A 25,859-nucleotide genomic window follows, 5' to 3' on the forward strand; every position below is an offset into this window, starting at 1 on the left:
AATAAATTGCTGCATATAATAAACATCACAGATAATAACCTATGTGCAAACATGTTATGTTCAAACATCTGGGAAAACTATATACTTTTATTTCAAGACATTTCCTCTCACATTTCAATGTTTTTTATAAAGTAATCAATTTTTTTCTGAAAACCTAATTAGTGCCCCCCCAACAATTATTGTAAATAAAAACAAACAAGGTGAAATTGTCAATATCAGTTTACTTAATTTAGTAAATCTCAGTCTAAAGGAACTATATTGTGTCATTCCATCACTTCTTGTTTCACTAGAGTATAAAAATAAGGTAACACGGATGCAAAATCCCATTGTCATCCATCAGCATGGAAAAGCCAGAAGAGACAGATGGCAATTGGTACAAAAAAAATACATAAAATTGGTTATACAGATAGAACCGTGAGTTGTAATGCTTTCAAATGGTATATCCTGTTACCATAGTGATTGAAAATTGCATAGCAAAAAAAGGAATGAATGCAAAACAACCCTGGAGGTGGGTCATTGAAGCCAAGACTTGGTCATAGGTAGATAGTCCTGCGGGAGAATGACTCTAAACATACATCAAAATCCATCCATCCATCCATCCATTATCTTAACCCGCTTATCCTGAACAGGGTCGCAGGGAGGCTGGAGCCTATCCCAGCATACATTGGGCGAAAGGCAGGAATACACCCTGGACAGGTCGCCAGTCCATCGCAGGGCACACACACCATTCACTCACAAACTCATACCAATGGGCAATTTAGACTCTCCAATCAGCCTAACCTGCATGTCTTTGGACTGTGGGAGGAAACCGGAGTACCCGGAGGAAACCCCGCAGACACGGGGAGAACATGCAAACTCCGCACAGAGAGGCCCCGGCCGACGGGGATTCGAACCCAGGGCCTCCTTGCTGTGAGGCGGCAGTGCTACCCACTGCACCATCTGTGCCGCCCATACATCAAAATACGCACTGAAATGGTTAGCTAAGTGAAATGTAATTTCTGCAGTGACCTCCTCAGACTTATATCACATCAAAAACCTGTGGTCTGAATGGAAGAGGGGGTCCATAAGCACAAACCCAAGGATACCAATGGTTCTGAGAAGTTCTGCATGGAGGAATGGTAAAAAAAATCCCTTCAAATGTGTTCTCTAACCTTATCACAAATTATAGGAAAGACTGTTATCTTTGCCAGGGGTTTTTACTGTATGTAAGTATTAAACCAGGGGTGTCAATAATTGAATCAATAATAAAGTGCACTACTTTACACATTTGAAATGACTATTCTTTTTTACAGAATTTTCCATATATTAGATTTCAGTATTGGGTTACGTAACATTTGATTAAATATTTACTTTTACAGTCATTTTGCCAAACAAATTGTGATTTACAAGTCTGTAATAGTTGCTATTTTATAATTTAATGGGACATATTCAGGGGCCAATAGGCCTACTTTATTTATGGGTACAAGATCATTTTATTGCACAGCCAGTCCAAGATAATGGTCTTTAAATATGTCTTTAATTCAATTTTATTTCTAACACCTCATAGTAGCATGGCATTGTAGACTAGAGACCTGATTTAAAAAGCTGCTTCTTTCTGTGTTGCATGGCACGTGATCTTCTTTTCCTACGAAACCTGCACAGTTGCTCCCTGAAGTCTCTGTGTAGCATTGGGACGTAGCCAGAAGGTTCACACAGGCCCTGCAGAGAAGCAGTTTTAAGAGACAGATACACCCAGGAACATAGCCTAAGAACAGGCCTTTTAGATGATGTCACCTCTGTGGTTATTAGACTAGGAAATGAAGTCTTTACCGGAAACTGGGAGAAGAATTCTTTGTATCCGCCTTCTAGGACATACAGTTCGGGGTAAAAAAGCTGAGGGTAAACATTGAGGCTTCTATCCAGCTTCCGCAAGTTCCTATATCTGGAAGAGTGGACAAATTAATATCCTACCAACAGTCATAATTGTCATATACAGATTGGATTGGGGATGGCCAACAATGGTCCTGGGGACCACAGAAAACAGGTGAATTCATGGACTGCTTCAATTACTCAATAACTATCAAAAGCCAACAGACCATGCGGCTCTCCAGGACCAGGGTTGGACATTCCTAGAATAATTATATGAATACTTTGTCAAATTATAATAATCAATCATTTTAATTGTATTATCAAATTTCTTACAAACAGAAATTAAACTAGCATGGTAAATGTACCACACCAAGCAAATAAATTTCTGACTTAATGCAGGTCTCTGCTGAAAGTAGTTATTTACACATATCTGAGAAGATAAACTCCATACTGTGCTTGGGGAAAGATAATGGAGGCCAATTATTTGACAAAGTAAGTCTTGGCAAGGCTAGAATGTTTGGAATTTAGATTCAAGTATGATTAGCACAAAGCACAAATTAAGATACAGTATTCTAAATATTTTGATGTATGAGATTTTGTAGTGCGTGTGCGTCTGTGTGTGAATCTGTGTGTGTTTGAGTTTGCTATGTGTTACACAATTATGTGTATATGATTTTTGTATATGCATGGATATGACTTGGCTATGTGTTTGAGTTTTTGCCATGTGCCTGATTTGGATATGTGATTATGTGGTTAATGTGTGATTTGGATATGTGATTATCTGATTATGTGGTTTATGCAGTGCGTGTGTGAGTGAGTGAGACTTGGCTATGTAATTATGTAGTTTTATGTGTGAATGTGTGTGTCTGATTTGGCTGTGTGTGCATGTGTGTGTGTCTGTATCCATGTGTTGATGGGTGAAGGTTTCACGTACAGTCTGGGCCCTCTTTCAGTAGAGAACTCGCAGTGAAAGACAATGAGTTTCCTTGGCGAGGGACCGTCTGGTGAGGACCCACTCTCTGACGTGCTTCCTTGTGAGATTTGTTCCTGAAAGGCACCCCATTGGCTGGGACTGCCTGCATCTGAAAGAGAGGCTGCGGTAGAGAGGCTGCTGGGAGACATTGTCCTGGGGGACTTTTGGAAAATGACAGTATCCTGGAAAAGAGCTTCCTGCAGCTGCATCTCAGAATGGAAATTCACCGCCCCCTGTGTGGACACACAGCAGGAAGTTATATTTACAACAGCAAATGTCCACATAACAGCTTCCCTCCTATGCAGCCTCCTGGATTACTAAACAAGCTCATTTAAGGTTTTAGGTTCCACCAAAAACGCATTGTTGGCCTTCCAGATCATTTCAGAGACACAGACTTCAATTATCATGAGGTATGAACTTAAATACTGTCAAAATTCCGAAAAGCTAAACATTTTTGTAGCAATCTATAATCTGAACCAAGTAAGAGCAGTAAAGTCAGGATCTAACAATGAGATTTGTGATGCTGTAAAAAAGTATAATCTAATCTCATCATTTTTGGATTACTCCCAGTTTCATTAGCCAAGAGTATTCTAGAATAAATTCGCATAATACATGGCTTTGTGTGATTCTTAAAAGACTGGTTTCTTGTTGTTGTTTTTTTTAAATATGTAGCAACAATCTTGCTCATCCTCCTATTTAGGTGCATATATGCAGCCTGTGTGTAATTGTGTGTGTGTGTGTGTGTGTGTGTGTGTGTGTGTGTGTGTGTGTGTGTGTGTGTAATCAGATTATTCTTAATTCAAAAAGTATTCAGGGCTGATTACAGCACTTGGTTTGAAATCTGTTACTAACCAGCACTGTTAATGAGGAAATGTATTCCACCTGTTGTACCATAGGCTATGTGCTATATAAAATGTGTGGAAAACATTGTAGTTTGCCACAATACATGCTCACAGAATACAATCCTTTTGGGTATCTTTTCACCCTTCAGTAAATCAAAGCCTTTTCCTAAGTAATGCAGATGCATACTATTGGAATTGTATGAACCATATCTGGTTTACCACAAGCTCTAGTGGCTGAAATGAACATGCTCATATTCACCGGTGGAGTATCAGTTCACCAGTGAGATGTCAGACTTACCTTGATATGCCCCCCTTTAAATTCGTAAGGGTAGCGGCAGTCTATGATGAGGTAGCTCTCCACGACACCCTGATAGTTTTCACTGAGGAGCGATGCCACCTACAGCACACAGTGAGAAATGCATTCCGTGTTCTCAAGGAGAATCATTGCAAAGTCAGCTGCAATAAATATGAATTAATGTGAAGAACAGTTCTACAGAAAAAGCTGATAAGGATTGAGTATTGTTCATTTACTTTATTTTAGTTAACAATATCATGTAGCATTTATTTCTCTGAATGATAACCACAAAATAGTCAAGCAGCTGTTTATAAGAATTTACTTTTCAAAAAAGGCAGTACTCACTGTCTGTGCTGATATATACTGCAGATCCAGATGTTCCCCTCGCTCCACAGGAAAGAGATGTGGCTACAGATAAATATATATTTTTCAGTAACAGGCACAATGTAATACCAGTTTTCACTTTCTTTTATACTTATATTGTTTATATCCTGATAGATTAAACAGTAAGGTCACTTACAAGTCATCTCTATCAGAAACAAAAAAGTATGTATGATATATGATTGTGAACAACATGGCATACACTCAGTGAGCACTTTATTTGGTATTTATTAGACTTATTTTTTAGCCTTATTGGTCTTCTGCTACTGTAGACTATCCACTTAGATGTTTGACGCATTGTATGTTCAGAGATACTCTTCTGTCTACCACTGTTGTAATGTTATTTTTGTTACTGTCACCTTTCTGTCAGCTTTGACCAGTCTGGCTCTTCTCCTCTGACCTCTCTCAAGGCGTTTTTGCCCACAGAATTGCTGCTCACTGAATGTTTTTTGTTTTTAATACCATTCTCTGCAAACTCTAGAGCAGAGGTGTCAAACTCCTGTCCTGGAGGGCCACAGTGTCTGCTGGTATTTGTGGTTTCCTTTCAATCAGCAGCCAATTAAGGCCTTGAGAACAAGGTGTGTGGACTCTTTAGCCAATTAAAGACTTTTAAATATATCTCTTGTGCTGAAACACATCAAAAACCAGCAGACAACGCAGCCCTCCAGGACTGCTCTAGAGACTGAAAATCCCAGGAGATCAGCGGTTTCTGAGATATCCAAACCACCCTATCTGGCACAAACAATCATTCCACAGTCAAAGTCACTTAGATCACATTTCTTCCCTATACTGACATTTGGTCTGAAAAACAGCTGAACCTCTCAACCATGTCTGCATGCTTTTATGCATTTTGTTGCTACCATATAATTGGCTGATTAAATATTTGCATTAACAATCCACTGTACAGGTCTACCTAATAAAGTAATAAATAAACCATGTTATAACAGGTGACAGCTAACCTGCTAGGCAGGGTGATGTTGCAAGAATTTAACCTGGGATCATAAAGAGGTCTTGTGCTTGCAATATGGAAATGTAGATACACTGTGGAAATGGTATTTAGCTTGCTTGCCACAGCCTCTCTCTGGTTACATTGGTGTCAGTAGTTGGATATGGATAAATGAGCCAGACATGCAAGGACATGCTCAGGGATTGTAGTCAGGTGACAAAGGTGACATTGTTACAATTGAGAATGGTAGTACAACATTACTGACTCCACATTGTTACCAGAACAACTAGTGACGTCTTACTACTTCTCACTGGTACATAGTCTCACACCTTGCTGTAGTCTCCAATGAGATTTGTATCCTCATCTACAGAATCTGGGATGTCTAGCGGGTGTAGCCTATGTCTGGATTGAGCCCACTGTCCAGGAAGCAAAGTCTGCTGGGAAAAATGGGGACAGTATTTCAATCAGTATCAACATAGAACCAGCTGATAATAGCACTGGAGACTTTTTAGAGACAGTGTGCCATTAGCAGGTAATAGTTCCTGTTTTCTATGTCAGTGAGTATAGCACTTACTGGTAAATGCTTCACAATAATGTTGCCCTTGTGTAAATTCCAGAGGAGGCAACAATTCGAGACCTTAGAAATGTATGAGGTTCTAACTGACATTTTTGACAAATGTGTTAATGTCTTAAATGTGTTGTGTATAGGGCACAAAATATATGTGTGAAGTTTTACACACAAAAAAAAAACTCTTTAAAATTATGAAGTAATATAAAAATGTCAAAGGTTGTATTTGAAGCCTTTCACTTTGGTTTCTTTGAAGCTCAATGTCTCAAGAATATCTCTAACCACTCAGAACACAGATAGAACTTTATAATTCACAAACTCTTTATTGATGTATTTCGTGTACATTTTGGTCTTGGTGATTGGGACCCTCACCGCAAGCTCAGTCCATCGCTCCTTCCCAGGATCCCTGCTGGCCTCAGGACTCTGTCTCTGTCCCCTTCCTCTGGCCAGACCCTGAAGTGCTGTGGAACCAGCAAACCGACTGGACAGCTTCACTCGCAACCGCTTCTACATGCCAATCAACAGCACACGTGGGAAGACACCATTTTGTTTCTAGCTCTTTGTCATAGAAGAAAATGTATGTACAGTATGTAATTCTTTTTTTATCCACACTCATTAAAAATATTTAAGAGATTCTTTATGACACTGTTACATTGAATGTAGTAAAGTGTAATAAAGTGTTATTTTGCAGGTGGAAAGAATATACAAAATATAGGTGATCATTCAAGCATGAGTGCCATGAAAAAATACAACTAAACTATCAAACAGGGTTTGAGTGCCTCAAACATTTTTATTGTGTTCCGTGTCTTACGTTCTCCTTATTCGCATCTCTGTCTCTGTCTTCACTCGTACCCTGTACCTTCCATGCATTTTGATCCTACAAACCCAAAAAGACACCCAATTGCTTATATGTGATAAAGCCAGGGACAGCCAGTTTGTAAATTCCATGGTGTATTACTGCTGTCTAAACTGTGATGTCTGGTCTAAGCCAGTTAATTATTTATTTCCGCAAAAGGAAATAATCCAGACAGAATCCATACAGAATCCATACAAAGCCAACAGCCATGAGATAAGTCACCACAGAAGGAAAGCAAATGTTACCATTTTTGGATCAGAGCCTCTTTGTGAGCCAGATCTACAGAGAAAACAAGACAGATAACTGAAAACAGCATTCATTATTCAAAATAAAAACTGCATAATTTAATAATCTACCTCTGGGCTCCACAATTTGAGATTTGTAAAAAAAAAAAAAATTAAATGTGGTTAAAGTGCACATTGTCAGAGTTTAAGAAAGGACATATTTATACAGTTTGGTTTCACCATGTAGAAATTTTGCATAGAATGTATAGAAGTACAGCAGTGTTTAAAGTCCCCCCATTTCAGGGCACCATAACCTTTGGGACACAGCAATGTTATGTAAATTAAAGTCGTCATGTTTGGTATTTTGTTGCATATCCTTTGCATGCCATGACTTCCTGATGTCAGTGACCTATAAACATATACAGAGTCTGGATATCTTATTTTAAGGTTGTCCTACAAGAGATACTAAAACTCTTTGTACAGAGCACAGAGGCAAATAAATAAATGATAGGTCCCTAACATTATAGAGGGCACTGGATACACATCTAATTGGTAAACGTATTGAATTAACGTAATGACTGATTGCAATTCAATAGAGTTCTGTTTCAATTAATAACTGAATAACAGTAAAGTTATAGACCAATACTGTCACGTTTCAGGTCTGTCTTGCCATGTTTTATGTTTATTTCATTTTGTCTTAGTCACTAATTGTCTTATGTATCATGTTAGTCTAGGTTCGTCATGTTGTTTAGTTTGTTTCTTGTTACGATTTATTTTCTTGTCATGTCTAGTTATGTTTCGTTACGATTTATTTTACCTTGTTATGTTGAGTGGTTATCGTCTTAGTTCGTTTAGTGTTATGGTTTGATTTATGTTTATTGTTACGTAGACTGGTCACGGTTTAAACACACACTTTTTCTGTCTTTCCGCAAACCTTGCGTTCCGCCTTTCTCTCTCTCTCTTTCTGTCATTCACACCCTAATTGTTTCTATTTGTCTATTTACTAAAACTACTAACGCTAGATCAGGATTGGGTAGAACTAACAAACTAACTAATCATGTGTTCATGTTACCTTACGTTTCTCGTGCATGTCGTTTACTAATTTACTAATGCTAGGGCAGGATAGGTTTATTACTAACGATTACTAATTACCTTGTTAAACTTGTCATCCATCGCACCTGTTTTCTATTTTCTTGCTGCGCTCTAACTAATTGTCTACACCTGTCTACACCTGCATTTATATCCCAGTCGCGCTACTGTTCGTTGCGAAATTGTCTGCCTCTTGTTCGTCAAAGCAACTCTTGAGCAAACAAAAGCATATTATACAAACACCAATATGGATTTCGTAAAAAATACTCTACCGAGTATGCCATAATACAGCTCGTTAATTATATCTCATCAGCTCTTGATAACAAAAAATTTGCCCTTGGTGTCTTCCTGGATCTAAGCAAAGCCTTTGACACGGTATGCCATGCTATACTGCTTGCCAAACTCAAAAGATATGGAGTGAAGGATACTGCCCTTAAACTGTTAACCAGTTACCTTGTCAATAGAGAGCAATATGTCCATCTAAATGGTGTTTCCTCAAAGAAATCTAAGATCGCATTTGGTGTCCCCCAGGGCTCAGTCCTGGGTCCTTTATTATTTTTAATCTATATAAACGATATGGCCATGTCATGTACAAATCTCCTTCCAGTTCTGTTTGCGGATGACACAAATCTCATAGCTTCCCACGATGATTTTCACTCCCTGATCAGAATTGTTAATAATGAACTATCTATTGTAGCGCAATGGTTCCAACGAAACAAACTAACCCTCAATGTGAAGAAGTGCAACTTCATGATCTTTTGTAACATAAATAAACACTACCCAAAAGAACTAGCCAAAATTCTCATAAATAATGCTGAAATCAATCTAGTCCAGCAAACTAAATTCTTAGGCATCATTATTGATAGTGATCTCAAGTGGTCTAATCACATTGACCTAGTCACCAAAAGATCTTCAAGGATGCTGGGCATATTGAGGAAAGTTTGTCCCTTAGTTCACTCTTCAGCTCATCTTACTCTGTATTATAGCTTCCTGTTCCCTTTCATCAATTACTGTAACATTATCTGGGCAGCGACCTATCCTACATATCTTAATAAACTACGTACAGTACAGAAGAAATACTTAAGGTTTATCTCCCACTCAAATAGATATGCACCATCCGCCCCCCTTTCTAAAAAATATAACATATTGCCGATTGAAAAAGTGAACACATACCAGATATGCATATTCATCCACAAATTCATGTATAGAAAACATGAACTTCCAGACACCCTTCAGAATCTATTTATTGCCACCTCCAATGTCCATTCACATCAACCGAGACACAGCAACAATAATCTACTCCTATCGCGCTCACAAACATCAAGACACCAGTATAATCTTTCCGTTAGAGGCCCAAAGCTGTGGAGTGAACTAAGCCCTCAACTGAGATCTATGTCTTCACATACTGTCTTTAAAAAACATTTGAAAAAATATCTAATGTCTACCTAAACTGCTACTCAATATTCATCTCAGTTATTTGTTTCTCTTCTTCTTGTATCATCCCATGTTTAGTCATCATCCTATGTTGTCTGTTTCTTTTTTCTCGTATCATCCTATGTTCAATCATCATCCTATGATGTCTGTTTCTTCTTTTTCGTATCATCCTATATTCAATCATCATCCTATGTTGTCTGTTTCTTCTTTCTTATATCATTTTATGTTTAATCATCATCCTATGTTGTCTGTTTCTTCTTTCTTATATCATTTTATGTTTAATCATCATTCTTTGTTGTCTGTTTCTTCTTCCTTATATCATCTTATGTTTAATCATCACTCTATGTTGTCTGTTTCTTCTTTCTTATATCATCTTATATTTAATCATCATCCTATGTTGTCTGTTTCTTCTTTCTCGTATCAACTGATGTTTAATCCTTAAACATTCTATTTTTCTTTTCTTTCTCGTATCAGCCTATGTTGGATATGGATTGGCTACATTTTATTTTGCCCGCTAAATGTACTAAATGTAGTAAGTGTTGGTTAGGTGTGGAGCTCTGTACAAGCCTGTTAGGGCTTCGCTCCCACCTTGCACAGATTTGTACTAAAATTTGTGCTAAAAAATAAACCATAAACCAAGCAGTACCGTCATTGAGTACACGTTAGGATCCAAGCCTGTTTATTGACCATTGACCATTGACCATTGACCTCTGTTTCGTTCACCATCGTTTGTTTTTGACCACGTCCTCGCCTACCGTTTTTGTACCTTTGCCTCGCTGATTGTTTTATGGTTTCGACTTCTGCATCGCCCTCGACTACGACCCTGCCTGCCGTCCGCCTGTACTTCTGCCCCGCTGACAGCTCTCCTGCTACCGGACCTCCCCGCACGTCTACCGACTACGAGTTCGCCTCTTCCCTCGGCACCGTGCTTTTTGTTTGTTTATCGTTTGTTTGGCTGGATCTACGTGTATGGACTTTGCTTGTTTTGACTACGCTCCTGGGATTCGTCCCGAATAAAGCCCTGACGGGACTTTATCTAACTATTGTTTCTGAGTCGTGCATTTTGGGTCCAACCCCCACGCACCCGTCTCAAATACGTCTATATGTCGATCCACTGCACTTACCCTTTCCTTTTCCCTACTTCACCTTCAGCTGTGGTTTTATCTAAGGAGCCAAGAACAGTTTAACGTTAAAAAACGATTGCTTTAATACCTATATGTCAAACTTAAAATTTCATGATAAGGCAATTGAGGAAGAATCATTCCCTTGGTATTTTTCTCCGTTCCTCAAAAGCAGCTGTGGTCAATAATTTAACAATTCCCGTTAAATGTTTAAGCTCCCAGTACAAGGCCAACTATCACTTCAACTCACAACATAGCGACATAATTATCATGCGCGGTCTCAAGCCGTGAGAAACCGCTAGGGCTAATTAAAAACTCTACTAGCCTGAACCTGTCGGCGTCGTCATCTCTTGGGAAACCTCTCTGTTCTGATTTGGGCTGGGAGTCAAAAGTTCCGGCGTCAGCAGCAGTTTTCTCCGAGGGGTGCAACTGGGGAGAATTTGACCATTAACCTGAACCTTAATCTGAAGTTAAAGACCACACACTATGTAGGCTACTCTAAAACGTCTGATTGGTAATAAACTACAGCATTTTGCAGACTAATTTTATGTAGTCAAACTCATTGTTTTGTTTTGTATAGGCAACAGGTAGCTTACCCTTCCTGGCAATGAAGGTTATCCAGGTAGAAGGAGAGTTCAGAGTCTGATGATGGTCCTGGATCCGGGGACAGGCTCCATGCTGTACTAATATTTTGAGGAGAACAAATATCTGCCTCCGGGGACGCGTGTATTTGTGATATCTCCATTCAGTGCTCCCAGTTGGAAAACATAGACCACTAAACCGTTAAAAAGATAGTCAGACTTCGCCTACCAACGATGTGCAAAGAAAACATTAAAATGTAAATTAAAATATATTATCTTGGTTCAAGTAATTTTTATGCAACATAGTAGTTATTCGACGTATTATATAATATGCTAATTAAGAAAACAAACATAGTCTATGCCTGAATCATGGCATTATGTTCCATTTTATGACAGCCTTTTACATGCATTGAAACTCAATTTATGGAATGGTGAGCCATAGATTACAGCTAGCCTATATCATTGCAGTTTGCAGAAACAATCATTTACATTTATTTATTTGGCTGTGCAATTGAGGAGGGAACTGTTACCTTGTCTTCTTTGCGGAATGTTAGCTGCACCTTGTCGCCATCCTCGCAGCTTTCTGGGGGTCTGCATTTAATAATCTCCTCCCCTTGGAAACCGCTGTTACTACAACAAGCATTCATTAGCAAATGTGTCCCCACCCCCTTCTAGCCAAGCCGTTCAATCAATGCCATATATGACACCAAAACCAACGAATACATCGCTCGACGCTTGAAAGCATTGTGTGCCCTAACACCACAGGGAAGTAACGCAATAGGAAAGGAAGCAACTTATTGTCACTAATACGGGTATAACCACAGCAACACTAACAGTCAGACCATCTCATTATTTGAAGCGAGAGGCGGACGTCTCCTGGTTCAGTTCTGCAACATTAAACAATTATATTTCCAATTAATTACTACGATTGAAATGGATAACGATAGAACGCGTAGCCTGTGTCGTTTATTGTTACCTATACGCACAATACTACTACTAATACTACTAGGCCTACTACTACTACTACTACTACTACTACTAATAATAATAATAATAATAATAATAATAATAATAATAATAATAATAATAATAACAGGCTAACTATTATTAATAATACAATTATTATTATTATTATTATTATTATTATTATTATTATTATTATTATTATTATTATTATTCCTTCCATTTATTTAGCAATGGTTGTTACTTTACAGTCACAACCACCACAAAATATGTGTAGCACCCTCTTGGATGCCAGAACACTCACCACACCTCAGCTGAGGTGAAGAGGGAAAGATCACTCCCTATTAGCTTCCAGCAGCAACTTTCCCAAAGGTCTCCGAACCAAGCACTCAATAGTTACAGTGGCTTCAGAAAGTATTCAGACCCATTCACTTTTTACATACTTTATTGTGCAATTAAAATGGTTTAAATAGCCATTAATTGTCAATTAATCTACGATCATTAGCCCACAATGACAAGGTGAAAACATGTTTTTAGAATTTACAAATGTATTAAAAATCATAAACTGAAATCTCTCATTCACATAAGCATTCAGACCCTTCGCTGTGGTACTCCGAATTATCCTTGAGACAACAGCAACAGCAGAGGATATTTTCCATAGCGCAAATGTACTTCAATATAGATATTTCTGAATTGTGTTTCTGGTGGCAATTATATATTATCTTTGACAATAGGGCCTATGAGATGCCATGTTTGCGAACCGGTTGCGTTTATAACCTTCCTCGGGGCCACGTAAATATTTTGCAATGAAGCGACAAAACGGCTATTATGTCATCCAGCACATGGCCAATATGATGATACTTCGTCACTGGTGTAAAAAGGCGGTGTCTACCAATTTGACCAATGATAGCGTGCTATTATGCCTCAGTTCGGCGGTATTTCAACAGTGGGTGGAGTTTGGCACATGTTGACGACTTGGACGCGTAAGGGTCGATCTGCTGCACTTCTGATTCTGGATCAGTTAACACGGGTTTCATTAAATCGTTTGGGTGTGGTATAGGGCTGAGTGAGCTGATCCTGATTCGGAAGACTGTAACAGGCAGGATTTTAAGAGACTCACTGAGTGGGAGGGCTCCTACCCGGAAGCTGACCATCAGCTGCTCCGTAAGTTGATGAACACGCAGGCCAAGAGCATAGATACATTCAGGTTCGTGTTTTACACACCATCCCATCGCTTTCCTTTGTATTTGTCCCTTTCTCAGCGGAATGGACGAGACGAGCCCGCTAGTCTCCCCACTGCGGGACTCACACGATTTCTCCCACTGTCCCACTGAGCCTCCGAGTCCCCGGGGCGCTTTCGGAGGGACGCCGGGGTCCGTGGTTCGTGTGCCTGCTGGAAGCCCTGGACGCAACCGAGAGCGACAGCCTCTACTTGAACGGGACAGAGGGAATTCTCCGCGGGACCCCCATAGCAACGAGTTTCCTGAAGATCCCGAATTTAGAGAAATAATCCGCAAAGCAGAACGTGCTATAGAGGAAGGAATTTTCCCAGAAAGAATCTACCAGGGTTCCAGCGGAAGCTACTTCGTTAAAGATTCACATGGGGTGAGACATGTATCGATGTATCTATGTTTGCATCAATACGTGAAAATGTGTTGCAGCTCGACCGTTTTGGTACTCATTCTATGGACGGTTGCCTAAGTAACCACCCTCGTTTAATGGCCAAAAGGTAACTTGGTCTGTTTTTAACAGGCATCAGGCCTTTGCTTCACTCTGACATGTATTGCTAGCTAGCTAACCAATTAATGATGGCAACAGAGAACGGTTTTAACATAATTCATTATTCTTTATATCCCATACAAAATCAATTACGAATGGTTTAGAAACCGAGGACCAAATTTGTGTATACAGCGGTTGCTTATTCTCATCAGTGAAGAAATGGGGACCATTGAGCTGGGCTAGCTTGCTACCATAAACGCTGCATTGACGCAGCACTCTGAACCTGGATAAAGTGTAACAGCTGTGTCAGTGAACTGCATTTGCGCAACACTGTATGTGCTGATACTGAAACATGTTTTTTACCTTTCGGCTCAAGAGCGTAATGCCTTCTCTCAATTAATTCAATATTTATATTATGTGAATCCATTGATACAGGCCCAGAGGGCTCGTATAAGTGAGCCAGGAAAGTATTTGGCATGTGTTAAAAGGAAAAAGTTTTATATGTTGAAATTTGAAATTTGAATTGTTACACGAGATGTAAATGTCATGTTAAACACTGCTGTTATTTGCGGTTTTAGCTAGGCCCTGAACGTAATGTAGGAATTAACGAGTTAAACTACTGTAACTGAACTTTCTAATGCCAATGTAACAATCACTACTGACAATTGAATGCAGTGGAGTTTTACAACATGTTCTTAGAATTTTGAAGAAAATAAACATCACTTTTGAAAGGGTTAAAGGGAAGTATCTGTAATATACATCTGCCCCCGAAAATGCTCACTTCCTCCGTGATGTCACAAAAGGTAATCACTTCTTACTTTTTCAACCGTTAAACCAAGCCCTATGAAATAACATATGCATGTCTGTTATAATCTTGTTCATTAGAAGCTTTTGTGATCTACTTTGATTACAGGAAGGCAGTCCCTTTGAAATAACATGTCTACTATAGTATACAGCTTTGCTACACTTGTCTTACTATATAAACTGTGATTTAGTGGCCACTGGAGATTATCACATGATCCAAAACTTGGCTTGCCCAATGCTCATGCACAAATGCGGTCCTTAGATACTATGACATGTGGGTCAGCTTAGTTTGCATGTCTCGTCTGTCCAGGCAGGAGCGCTGCGTTCAGCTGAACCTTGTGTGCTTTACTCTGCTCCCTGAATTCAGGGGAACGGAGAGAAAAGTTCCCCAGAAACCAAGGCCTAGAAGTGGACAGACATTTATCATTCACTACAACAGGAGATCAGCCAATGTGCCTGTGAAGGGAACTACTGAACAGATGCTTATTTGACAAGGAATTTGCATTGATATTTAAAACGATCTTCTGGAAGGGAGGTCTAGTTGAAGCATGGTAATGACAGACCCAACAGAACATAAAAGTGTTCAGAGTGTAAATAAACGCTCAAGAAAATGCCAAGATAATCAAATTTACATGATCAGGGAACATCATTCTGTTACAGCAAATCTGTGGCGTGAAACCTGCTACTGCGCACCCTGTTCCTTAACCATTTTATTCTAACGTGACCACAGACGTCTGTGGTCTGCAGCCTGTTCTAATCTCTGCTCTCCCTGATCCGCTTCACTGTTTGTGGCATCTGCTCTCGGATCCCCTCTTTGACATTACAATCATCGTCTTGAATACGTTGAGCACCCCCTCCATTTCCACAGATTCCCTTACTAGGGTTCGTCCATGCTTAATGTGTGGATGTGCCGTTCTTATGGTCATGTGCTGGCACTCTTCACAAGCCGGCCCCTTTGCTGACATCTCATAACTAATGTGGTTTATCACAGATACAAGCGATTCCAGATCCAGGGAAGCGGCATAGTTGGAATTTTTTTTTTCTTCTTTTTTTTCATTAAGTACTCTGTAAACTGAGTGCATAATGTTCTTGTTCTGCTTCTGTGCGTCGAGTTCCGTAAAAATGCGCAAATTGTATGTCTCCCCTCCCCCCCTTTTATGCCAGCATCTGAGAGGGACACAAGTGGCGGAGGATGGATTTACAGAGCGAGACTCTGTCTGTGTTCAGACTCATGGCATTTCATAAGCGGTCATGTGAAGCAACCTCGGCTAATCTCATTGATATAATGACCTGCAAACCTTTCCAATTACTGTTGGTTAGCTGCTACAGAAGGCTGGCTGTTTGGTCCTGAGGGCCCCCATATTGTGGTGGTTTCAGTATATGTTGCCCAAGGATGTAAAATTTAAACCATTAAATTTCCATCACAAGACGACCAAAAAAAATGAGATGGCCACCATTTCCTGTTTCGCATTACTTCACTGTTTGTCTCTTTGGAACAATGAAACTAACCCCTTTCCTTGGCACAAGCTTGAAAAATATACCCAAAATGGTTACTATTCTTGAATCCTTTTGTTTTCCATGAGTCAGAATTACTCCAATTTTTACTAAAAATTTGAAACAAAAGCGTTACAGAAGCTCAAACACAGTGAAGGTGTGCAGTTTGAAACCCACTGGAATTAAATGCTTACAGGGCGATGTGGCTAATGCGTGTTTGTTTGGGAAATTGTACCCTCTCCATTGCATTAAAAATAACACTAGCGCAAATGTCTCTTTTGAGAATTAAAGGAATTAAATGACTACTCTGGTAGATCTGATGGGACTTGATTTAGCCATTTTACAGTTTGAGATGCTACATATGAAGCACTGAAATGTCCCATCCATGCATTTGCATTGCATGGCGATAGCTGCTTTGTATAATTTCATGGTAGTGATTACATTATGATATTGTTGATTGGCTGAGCAGATCCCATTATCCAGAGCAGCTTACGTGTTTTCCTTTTTTTCCATTACTTATGCTGGACATGAGAGTGAATGCGTAACCTCTGAATTACAAGGGTCAATTACAAGGGACAATTTCTTAAGGGTCCCATATTATGCACCCTTCCAGTGTTTTATTTTAGGTCCAGATATCCATAAGATATTTGTTTTTGGTACTTAAAACCACACAATCTCCTTCCAGTTTGACATTCTCCAGTATCTCTCATGAGCTTTACCAAGAACAGGTTTTAGTAACTGTAAAGTTTTAGTGGAACAGTAATCTCAATTAACCTCTGTTCTGATTGACTGGCTAGCTCCAACAAACTGAACTTTGTTGGATTACTTCTGGCTACAAGGTGGTCCGTGTTGAAGCCAGACCTATGCAATGAGCTTATTGTTGTCATGTCACAAATTTGCGGAAGGCCAAACCGCTTTAAACACATTTATTTGGGGGACTTTTTTGTTTATATAACTCATTCATAATCCCCATAGGAAGAGAAATGTAATTTTCCACAAAATGGCACCGTTAACCGTACAACTACTTCCCAGCCACGTTCACACCATTCCACTGTGTGGACCCTACCCCTGCCATGTCGTTCTGCAGAAGATCATCGGCGTGTTCAAGCCCAAGAACGAGGAGCCATACGGTCAGCTGAACCCAAAGTGGACCAAGTGGCTACAGAAGCTGTGCTGTCCCTGCTGCTTCGGCAGAGACTGCCTGGTGCTGAACCAGGGCTACCTCTCGGAGGCCGGCGCCAGCCTAGTGGACCAGAAACTGGAGCTCAACATCGTCCCCAGAACCAAGGTAACGGAGCGACCGCGGTAACGGAGCGACGGAGTTCCTGTGTCTGCTGGAAATGCTTCCTTATGCTCCATTCAATATACTGGCTGTACCAACCCTGCTGTATCATGCGTGGGTGCTTGGTTGTTTTTGTCTGCTTGTAGGTGCTTGGTTTTGTTTTTTTTTTGCTTGTGGGTGCTTGTTTGTGTTTTCTTGTGTGTGTGTGTCTTAAGAAAAAGCAGACTGGGTGGTTGTACAGCCACTGTTAGCATTACTCTCCTGCTCTGTGTGACTCAGCAGTTGCTCTAGCCAGCTAGCCTTACGTCAACTGCATTTTCTGACATAAATCCTTGCTGTGTCACGGTAGGCCCGTTTCTCACTAATCGCCCATCTTTTTTGGGGCCCTGTCATTCTGTTCTCCTGCAGGTTGTCTATTTGGCCAGCGAAACCTTCAACTACAGTGCCATCGACCGGGTCAAGTCCCGGGGCAAGAGGCTGGCCCTGGAGAAGGTCCCCAAAGTGGGCCAGCGCTTCCACAGAATAGGACTCCCTCCAAAGGTACTAAGACCCAGTAAGACCTAGGTGTGCTATTATCCCCAAAAACCCAAGCCCCACCCCCACGCTGGAAACATCTTTTTTTTTAACTAAAGATTGACAATTCCCTGTGTCACTGTTGCCAGGTCTTCAGTGTCTGCCTTAGACATAGACATGTCTGTTTGCACATTATAAAATGTGTTCTGTGGGTTGTCTCTCATAAACACTCCCCACTTTCTCCTTGTTATCGTAAATGCTTACAGAGCAGCTGATTAGCTGTGCATGTTTTTATTGAGGGGTAAATAAACCACCTTTTTCTTGTTAACTGCACCAGATTACAAGCCCCATGTCACATATTGGAACACTTACAGCTCAGTTGACTGCAACCGAGACTTCATTTCTGACGTCTTTTTGTTCAGTGCTAATGTCTGTTAGCCATGGTAACTGTCGTTTTGAAAGTCTTCAGAGAATTTATCAGTATCTCATTCCTTTAGGTGGGATCTTTCCAGTTATTTGTAGAAGGCTACAAAGATGCAGATTTCTGGTTGCGGCGCTTCGAGGCTGAGCCTTTGCCGGAAAACACCAACCGCCAAATGCAGCTCCAGTTTGAGAGGCTAGTGGTTCTGGATTACATCATCAGAAACACTGGTAAGAGCGTGAGCACCCTCTGGTGGCTGTGTTAAAAAACGTTTTGTGCAGAACTTGAATGGAACCTGTAATTGCTCGTTCCTTCTTTGTTGTGAGGTTGCTATTTTGCCTCTCTCCTGTATTGTGTCCAAAAGCTGTAGTGTTAACGCTGCACTGTCTGTTCTTGTTGTGTCAACAGACCGAGGGAACGACAACTGGCTTGTAAAATATGATTGTCCGATGGACACTGGGGGCGCTAGGGTAAGCAGACAAGTAGTGTTTCTTTGTGAGCACATTTGCTGCTGAACTCTATGTGAATACTGCAATTATATTTGCCTACCGTGGCTAATTAAGTGGTAAACGGTGGTAATTGTTAGGAATAGACTGTACACAAGTAGTAATGTATTTAACTCATTTCATTTGGTTACTGTTTGACATTTTGTCTTATCAGTATGCCCATCGAGCCACACGTGAAATGTTTTTCTCACACTCGCGTATGTGTGAGCCTGTCTTGTGGTTTGCACTCACATGCTTTAGAGGAGGGTCCACAGTACCCTGCAGTCTCCCAATCGATAGTGCAGGCTGCGGTAGTGGCATTAGTGTTTGTGTTATTAACAAGATTTCTGCTACCGCAAAGTACTGAAGAATCTGCACGATATCTGTGTTCACTCAGGATGAACTCATCATATCTGGCAAGGGGACACTGCTCTCACTGTTTTGTTTTTTTTTACTCTCTGGCAGGATAGTGACTGGGTGCTGGTGAAGGAGCCCATTATCAAACTAGCAGCCATAGATAATGGTCTGGCCTTTCCTCTCAAACACCCCGATTCCTGGAGAGCCTGTGAGTACTTATCTGTCCCTTAATCTCCCCAAAAATATCCTCATTTTCAGTTCTGTACTGGTGTTCAGATGACACTGTTGCTGAAGTCCTAGAAAAAAGGCACAAATTCATTATTTTAATGTATTATTATTATTTTTTTCAAAATGTTTTTTCTTTTCCAGCTGGTATAAAACTGCACAAGTATAGACAAGCAAACCAAACAAACCATAGCACAGCTAAAAATACAAATTCTACAGCAAACGTATACCAACAAACAACAAGTACTTGGCAAAATGTGGCATAGAGGTGGCTGTAAAATGCTCTTGAGACTATACCTTATATATTGAAAGCTATGAAAGCATAATTCATAGATATTATAAAATTAATCATCATAATTATAAGTCTTCTTGCAACAGGAACGTTAGTTTTACCACTTAAATGGTTTTCACTAATTTTGAACAATGGCCTGCCTCTCCTAAGGTCTCCTAAAATCTGCTGTGTCATGCCCCAATGTGCCTCCAGTCATTTCTCCCACCAGCATTGGAGCTGTGCACCATTTCAGTATGTGGGGCAGCGAGATCAATTGTGGACTTGTTATGTTGATGTTTCATAGAGGGGAAATAAAAGTTACCATGGCAACACAGAAACCTCTCTGTGGTCCCATGTAATTTATTTTAGTCCCAATGACTATGGAAGGTTAAATGCATTTGTTGTTATTCTCAATACGTTTGACCAGCGTTGTGGCCATGCAGTCCTCTTTGTCGGAACAAATTGAACGAGCTCAGACTATTTTCAAAGGATCTTTTAGATTTTACAGAGGCACACAGAGAGCCTGTCTCCCCCAGATGGTATACCACTTCGTGACAGCACCTAAAAAATGAGCAATTAACCCTTTAAGGTGTAAGATCGCAATTACGTAATTGGAATGTCCTTAGCCGAACATTGTAATGCTGATGTAGCCATCACTACTAGTAATTGAAAACCGAGGTGTTCTAGAACACTGACTTTGACATATATTATGAAAAAAAACAAAAAAACCTACTCTTCAAAGGGTTAATAAGTATGTGGTTGCCATTTATCATGTAATTGCATTATGAACCAATTAATTGAATTATTGTTAACCACTGACTTGTGGTGAAATGATGTGTCTGCGTTAAAGCCTGCTGCACTCCTCTAACGCTCTGTCTTTGTACTCAGACCCGTTCTACTGGGCTTGGCTGGCTCAGGCCAAGGTTCCCTTCTCTCAAGAAATCAGGGGCCTGGTCTTGCCTAAGTTGTCTGACCCGAACTTCATCAAAGACCTGGAGGAGGATCTGTATGAACTCTTTAAGGTGAGCAGGAACAAATTGCTTCATCTCCATACAGAAACTAATCTCTGATTCATCTACAATCATTCAATTTCTACAGTATATGAAATGATGGTATCTCGGGATAGAGGTTAGATTTAGTCTTAATTATATCAGTATGAAGAACACATGCTGAGGAGTAAAATAGTTAGCATTAATTTCATCATTTTATTTTATTTTATTTACTTGATCCAAACAATCAAGTTATCTGTTACCTCTATGTGAAAGAAAGCGCACAGTAGAATGAATACAGACCCAGGCTTGTTTCTATACATTATGGAAATTACCATACAATATTGCATCCTGTGAGCATGTTTGTGTTTGTCCCACAGAAAGACCCTGGGTTTGACAGGGGACAGTTCCACAAGCAGATCGCTGTGATGAGAGGCCAGGTAATCAAGCGCAGACTGTGATCATTTGATCTGTATATCTGTGTGTGATTCCTATGGCTGGCACAGTGAGGCTTCACTTCACAGAGTGGGTGGAGTGGTCACATGCTGTCAGGTTTTTCAGTGATGATCAAAGTTTTGGTATTTTGTTTGCTTAAGTCAGTCAACAGCCTACATTGACCAGATACTGGTACGTCAAAGTTACCCAACAATTGAGCCATGTGTTTGCTAAAGGGCAAGCTACATGCAAAGATCAGTTGTCAGCCATATGAGTCATTTTGGCGCAAGATTGCTGCAATGTACCTCAACGTTTCATCACATGGTATTTGGTAATGATGGTAAATCATGTGGCTAAGTTCCTTTTTGTTCTGGTGCTTTTTGGTCATCAGTAAGCACACCCGCCTTGGGCAAATGATAGAAAACTACATTTGGTCATGATTAGTGGGGTTTTTTGAAGTTTGCGTAATCCTGAATGGAAAATGGCTGGAAACATTTGCTTGGCCAAGGGGGAAAAGTTTGCTTATCGATGAAGGGAATATGCTATTAATTGGCTTCAATCACCCTTTTTCTAATAAATGATGACATGAATGGGACCCAAGTCACATGCTTCAGCTCCAGAAAGCCCAAAAAAGTGCAGTAGCTGGTCTGTAGAGTAGTGGTTAAGGTACAGGACTGGGACATGGTAAGTGGTTCGATCCCTGGTGTAGCCACAATAAGATCCACACAGCCGTTGGGCCTTTGAGGAAGACCCTTAACTGCATTGCTCCAGGGGAGGATTGTCTGCTGCAACTGTACGTCACTTTGGATAAGAGCGTCTGCCAAAATGCCATTAATATAATGTAATGTAATGGTGGTACCACACACCAAATTACATTTTCTTTGCTGACTTTTTCGGAAATTCTCTTAAGTTTCCATCAAAATATCTTGCAAATGTGAACTATTGAACCAACCTGGGTCATTACATCAGTTAGCTGACACTTTCATTCAAAGCGACTTAGAGTTCATTAGACAAAGCAGGGCACAATCCCCCTCCTGGTGCAATGTGGGGTTAAGGACCTTGTTCCAGGGCCCAACAGCTGGCTTGAACCACCGACCACCAACCAGCTGACTTTAACCACCAACCTTCCACGTCCTAGTCATGCAACCTTATCCACTGGGCTCCAGGCTGCCCCCTATACTACCCCTCACTTCTGTCCCCCTGCCTGTCCCTCTCAGATCCTCAACCTGAGCCAGGCCCTGAAGGATGGGAAGACGCCCCTGCAGCTGGTGCAGATGCCCCCCGTCATCGTGGAGACGGCCCGGGCCCCTCAGCGGGCCAACAGCGAGTCCTACACGCAGAGCTTCCAGAGCCGGAGGCCCTTCTTCACCTGGTGGTAGTGAGGGCGCAGGGCGCCCCCTGCAGGGCAGAAGAGTGGCTGCTCCCTCTGCCTCTCCGGGGCGACGTGGAGAGAGAGAGAGAGAGAACTGCGGGACAGCTCTCCCTTTCGCGCTTTGTGCCTTCCTTTTTTTTGCATAAAAAGGTGAGGGGGGATGAGGGAGGAAGAGTTGAGAGAATTGATGCCTTCTCCCGAACACACTGACGCACATACTTTCTGACTGACGCCCTGTAGTTCTCGACAGGACCTGTTTACATTCCCAGAGGCCTCAAGGTTTCCGAGCAAAAAGTTTACCTTTCCAGTGCAATCACGAAGAGCTGCGCTAGCCCCGCCTGCATGTCTCCTATTGGCTGGCTTGCATCGACACCAGAGCTCCACCCTTCCACGACTCTAGCCAATCACGGGTCGACTGATATGGTAAGGAAGAGGCAGGGGCACAGGAATGCAAGCGACCTGAATGGCAGTATGGAGGCGGATTCTTCTAGAATGACTCACCCTGAACTGCTGGGGAGGGCTGCATGCGAAAACCCCAGCCAACTCCTTGTTTTCTGTGGAAGCTGCTTAATGCGTGTTGTCGTTGGGGCATGAGAGGTGTGCCGTGAGATGTCAGACTCAACATTTGAGCCTTCGTTCGACACTGACACAATGTCCTGCCGATTAAAAAAATATATATATATATAAATAATAATAATAATAATAAATGTTTGCTTCCATTTTTAAAGAAGAAAACCGCCTGAAGGTGATTAACTTGTCATGGACTTGCTGATGACCCAGGTTGAGGAAGGTATAGAGGACCGGGGCATTGCTCATGCCTTCTGAATACAGACAAGTCAAAATTCTCTGAATCTTTTTTTTTTTTTTTTTAACCCTTGGATAGCTATTGTGAAATCACTATGAAGGAAGCTCTTCCAAAACAGATATGCATAGAAAAAAAAAATCTAAACCGAAATGCCCCAAAAAATGAAGTTGGATTTGCATTTTCGGAAACATTATGGCTTTATTCTGCAGTGGGGCTTATTTTCTGAAAAAAATATGCCTTTTGCAAAATGTAAAAATACAAAAATTGTATCTTTGTGAGTTTAGAAAAGAGCTGGCCACAAAATATGACCTTCGAAGACAAATTATTTAATGGATAAACCAATTTCCAAATTACCTCACTGTACTGATGAATAGGTGGTTGATACGAGCTCCACTGGGCACATGAAAAATGGGTCCAACTGTATGTGCTCTGGGGCTCAATGGGGTGAATTTAATGGCCTAGGTACTCCACTTAGTCCCCCATTGCAGGTACTTCCGCTATCTATTTTGCAGAATGCAGAGAAGTGCACAATCTGCTTCGGAGCACGCAACGCCGTGCTCTACTTTACCAAACCAGTCGGAGGAAAGGGTGGAGATGAGTTGGGAGGAAAGCACTTGACATCGTAAGTGTGTTTACAGTTCCCTGCCCAGCAGGGGCCAGTAGAGAGCGTTGATAAACGCAACCCTGCCTCCCAAACTCTGGACGATGCTAATTGCGCGTGTCCCAATTGGGCTTCTGGGCATAATCCGCACTGGCACTGCCTGAATTTAAAATGATTTAATTTAGAGTGAATCATGAAAAGATCAATTAATCTGTGTTACCCCGAGTCCTGTTCTTAGCTATGCAGTCAGTAAGCGCTGGTTTCCTGTGCAGGGTGGAGCCTGGCTCTTATCACACTGCTGGCAAATTTCAGCCACAACGAAACATTCGGCTCTGCGCCCTTCCTCCTGAAAACCGTCCTGTCTAATTTAGCCGCTCTTTAATCACTGGCTGAACCTGTGCTCTCGCTCCATGTACCGTGCACCTGCCTGTGCTGAAGCAGGAAACTAGCATTGCCTGTGAACCTGGACTCTGGCTATTGTCTGAGCTCATACCCAGCACTTGGGCGAAGAGACTGGAGGTGTAGCTTCAGAAGCTAGCACGCTATCAAAACGGGTAACGTTTTTAGCCAGCACAAATGCGGTTAAAAACCGCATCGGTTCTGTAGATCAATGCTGTGATGTCACAGCGAATCAGCAATCCTTTATTTAATTTTTTCTCACTGCAACGAACGGTTCCTCTTTACAGGAAGAGGATGGGTGGGGCTGGTCTGTTGGGTGGAAGTGATAAATCTGTAACATACGGTTTACTCCTAGCCTGGGCTGTCTGCAGTGTTCTGGGCATGTGCATGTTTCATACACTTCCCCCAGCGACCAGCAAGGCACGTCAAACACCCAGCTTTGGGAGTGTCCTAGAACACTGTAACAGTCCATCTGTGAAGGGGTGAGGCTGAATCACACTTACTCACAGCTCCCCCTGGCTAATTTCTTCATGGTTTTTCCCTTTGTCTTTTTTCTTCTTCTTTTTTTGTCAACTGGATTATTTTTGAACATACATACATTTACTACTGTAGCTACCAAACAGACCAGAACGGTATTGTCACGACAATGCACTGTATACTTTGTATGGAATGTATTTAATGAAAGAAATGCATATAACAAAGATATTCATTTAACAGTTTGTCACATCGTTATTTATTTGTCGTGTCTCGTGGGTAGGGCCTACTTCAGTTGTGTGCTGAAATCATGAACAGTGCCTTCAACATCTTTCATTATGTGGAAAAAATTGTGACCTTTTGATGTTTTTCATGTAACCAAATGAAATTCCTTCATTTATAGTTAACTGGATTAATGCTGTGGGTCGAGCAAGTTTATGAGGCAGGGTTTGTCATGCTATGACTCATCCTAGACAAAAGGTCTTCAGACCATGTAATCCAGTCTCCAGAATGAGAGTTTCCATGTGCATTTCCATGTGCATTGGGGAAAGAGACCCAGTGTAGCTTTGATTACAGTTTTGTAGGGGAACATGGACTGAAAATCTGGAACATGGACTGAAGTGAAAAGAGATGTTCTGGTTTTCACTTTGTAGTTGGTAGTTCTCCAGCTAACTCTGTAATCCCACTTCATGATGCAGGCCCCAAGGATGAAAGCTACTGTGATACACTTACATTAAACCAGTTCTATCCAGTTACTTTTCAGAGTATCACACAAGAAATGTCACAGCTGTAATTTGGTCACGTTGACACTGAATTGAAGAAAACGTTTGTGCTCTGGTCAGTAGTTCCTCAGCCGTCCACTAGATGGCATCGTTATGACTGCAAATGGGTGTTGTTTGGCCACAAACACCACAACTCATAACAGGCCTGTGTTGGTAACCAAAGAAAACAAAGAAGTAGACCTTGCTTGACAACCGCTATAACAGCGCTAGAAAAAAATCATATGCAGCCTTGATAGGATTTTAGAATGCTTCCGTTGCTTCATTTTTGAAAGTTGGAAGTTCAAGAGCCTTGGGTCGTTCTTGCTATGAT

The 25,859-nt window shown here is 41.0% G+C and overlaps 2 protein-coding genes across 3 annotated transcripts; one reads left to right on the top strand and one right to left on the bottom strand.

The window, feature by feature from the left end:
• Positions 1-204: 204 nt before the first annotated feature.
• On the bottom strand, positions 205-11,819 carry cdc25d (cell division cycle 25 homolog d). Of its 2 annotated transcripts, none has more exons than XM_061232399.1 (13): positions 11,689-11,819; positions 11,174-11,352; positions 10,909-11,006; positions 10,581-10,620; positions 6,955-6,988; positions 6,665-6,730; positions 6,226-6,360; positions 5,615-5,719; positions 4,304-4,366; positions 3,962-4,060; positions 2,783-3,054; positions 1,810-1,921; positions 205-1,698 (listed from the first exon to the last, which is right to left on the bottom strand). In XM_061232399.1, exons 2-13 carry the CDS (start codon positions 11,320-11,322, stop codon positions 1,564-1,566), a joined length of 1,308 nt encoding a protein of 435 aa, XP_061088383.1. In that variant the 5' UTR covers positions 11,323-11,352; positions 11,689-11,819; the 3' UTR covers positions 205-1,563. The 2 variants fall into 2 exon arrangements, with proteins under 2 accessions (XP_061088383.1, XP_061088382.1); XM_061232398.1 differs by having other exon boundaries at positions 10,903-11,006.
• Positions 11,820-13,116: 1,297 nt separating this feature from the next.
• pi4k2a (phosphatidylinositol 4-kinase type 2 alpha) lies at positions 13,117-25,007 on the top strand. The gene is made up of 10 exons (XM_061222925.1): positions 13,117-13,285; positions 13,384-13,726; positions 17,226-17,426; positions 17,829-17,960; positions 18,431-18,584; positions 18,763-18,824; positions 19,305-19,404; positions 20,581-20,714; positions 21,062-21,121; positions 22,334-25,007. The coding sequence occupies exons 2-10, from the start codon at positions 13,388-13,390 to the stop codon at positions 22,493-22,495; spliced, it is 1,344 nt and encodes a 447-aa protein (XP_061078909.1). The 5' UTR covers positions 13,117-13,285; positions 13,384-13,387; the 3' UTR covers positions 22,496-25,007.
• Positions 25,008-25,859: the final 852 nt, after the last annotated feature.

Source organism: Conger conger, chromosome 2 (assembly GCF_963514075.1).
Source record: "Conger conger chromosome 2, fConCon1.1, whole genome shotgun sequence".
Lineage (NCBI taxonomy): Eukaryota > Metazoa > Chordata > Actinopteri > Anguilliformes > Congridae > Conger > Conger conger.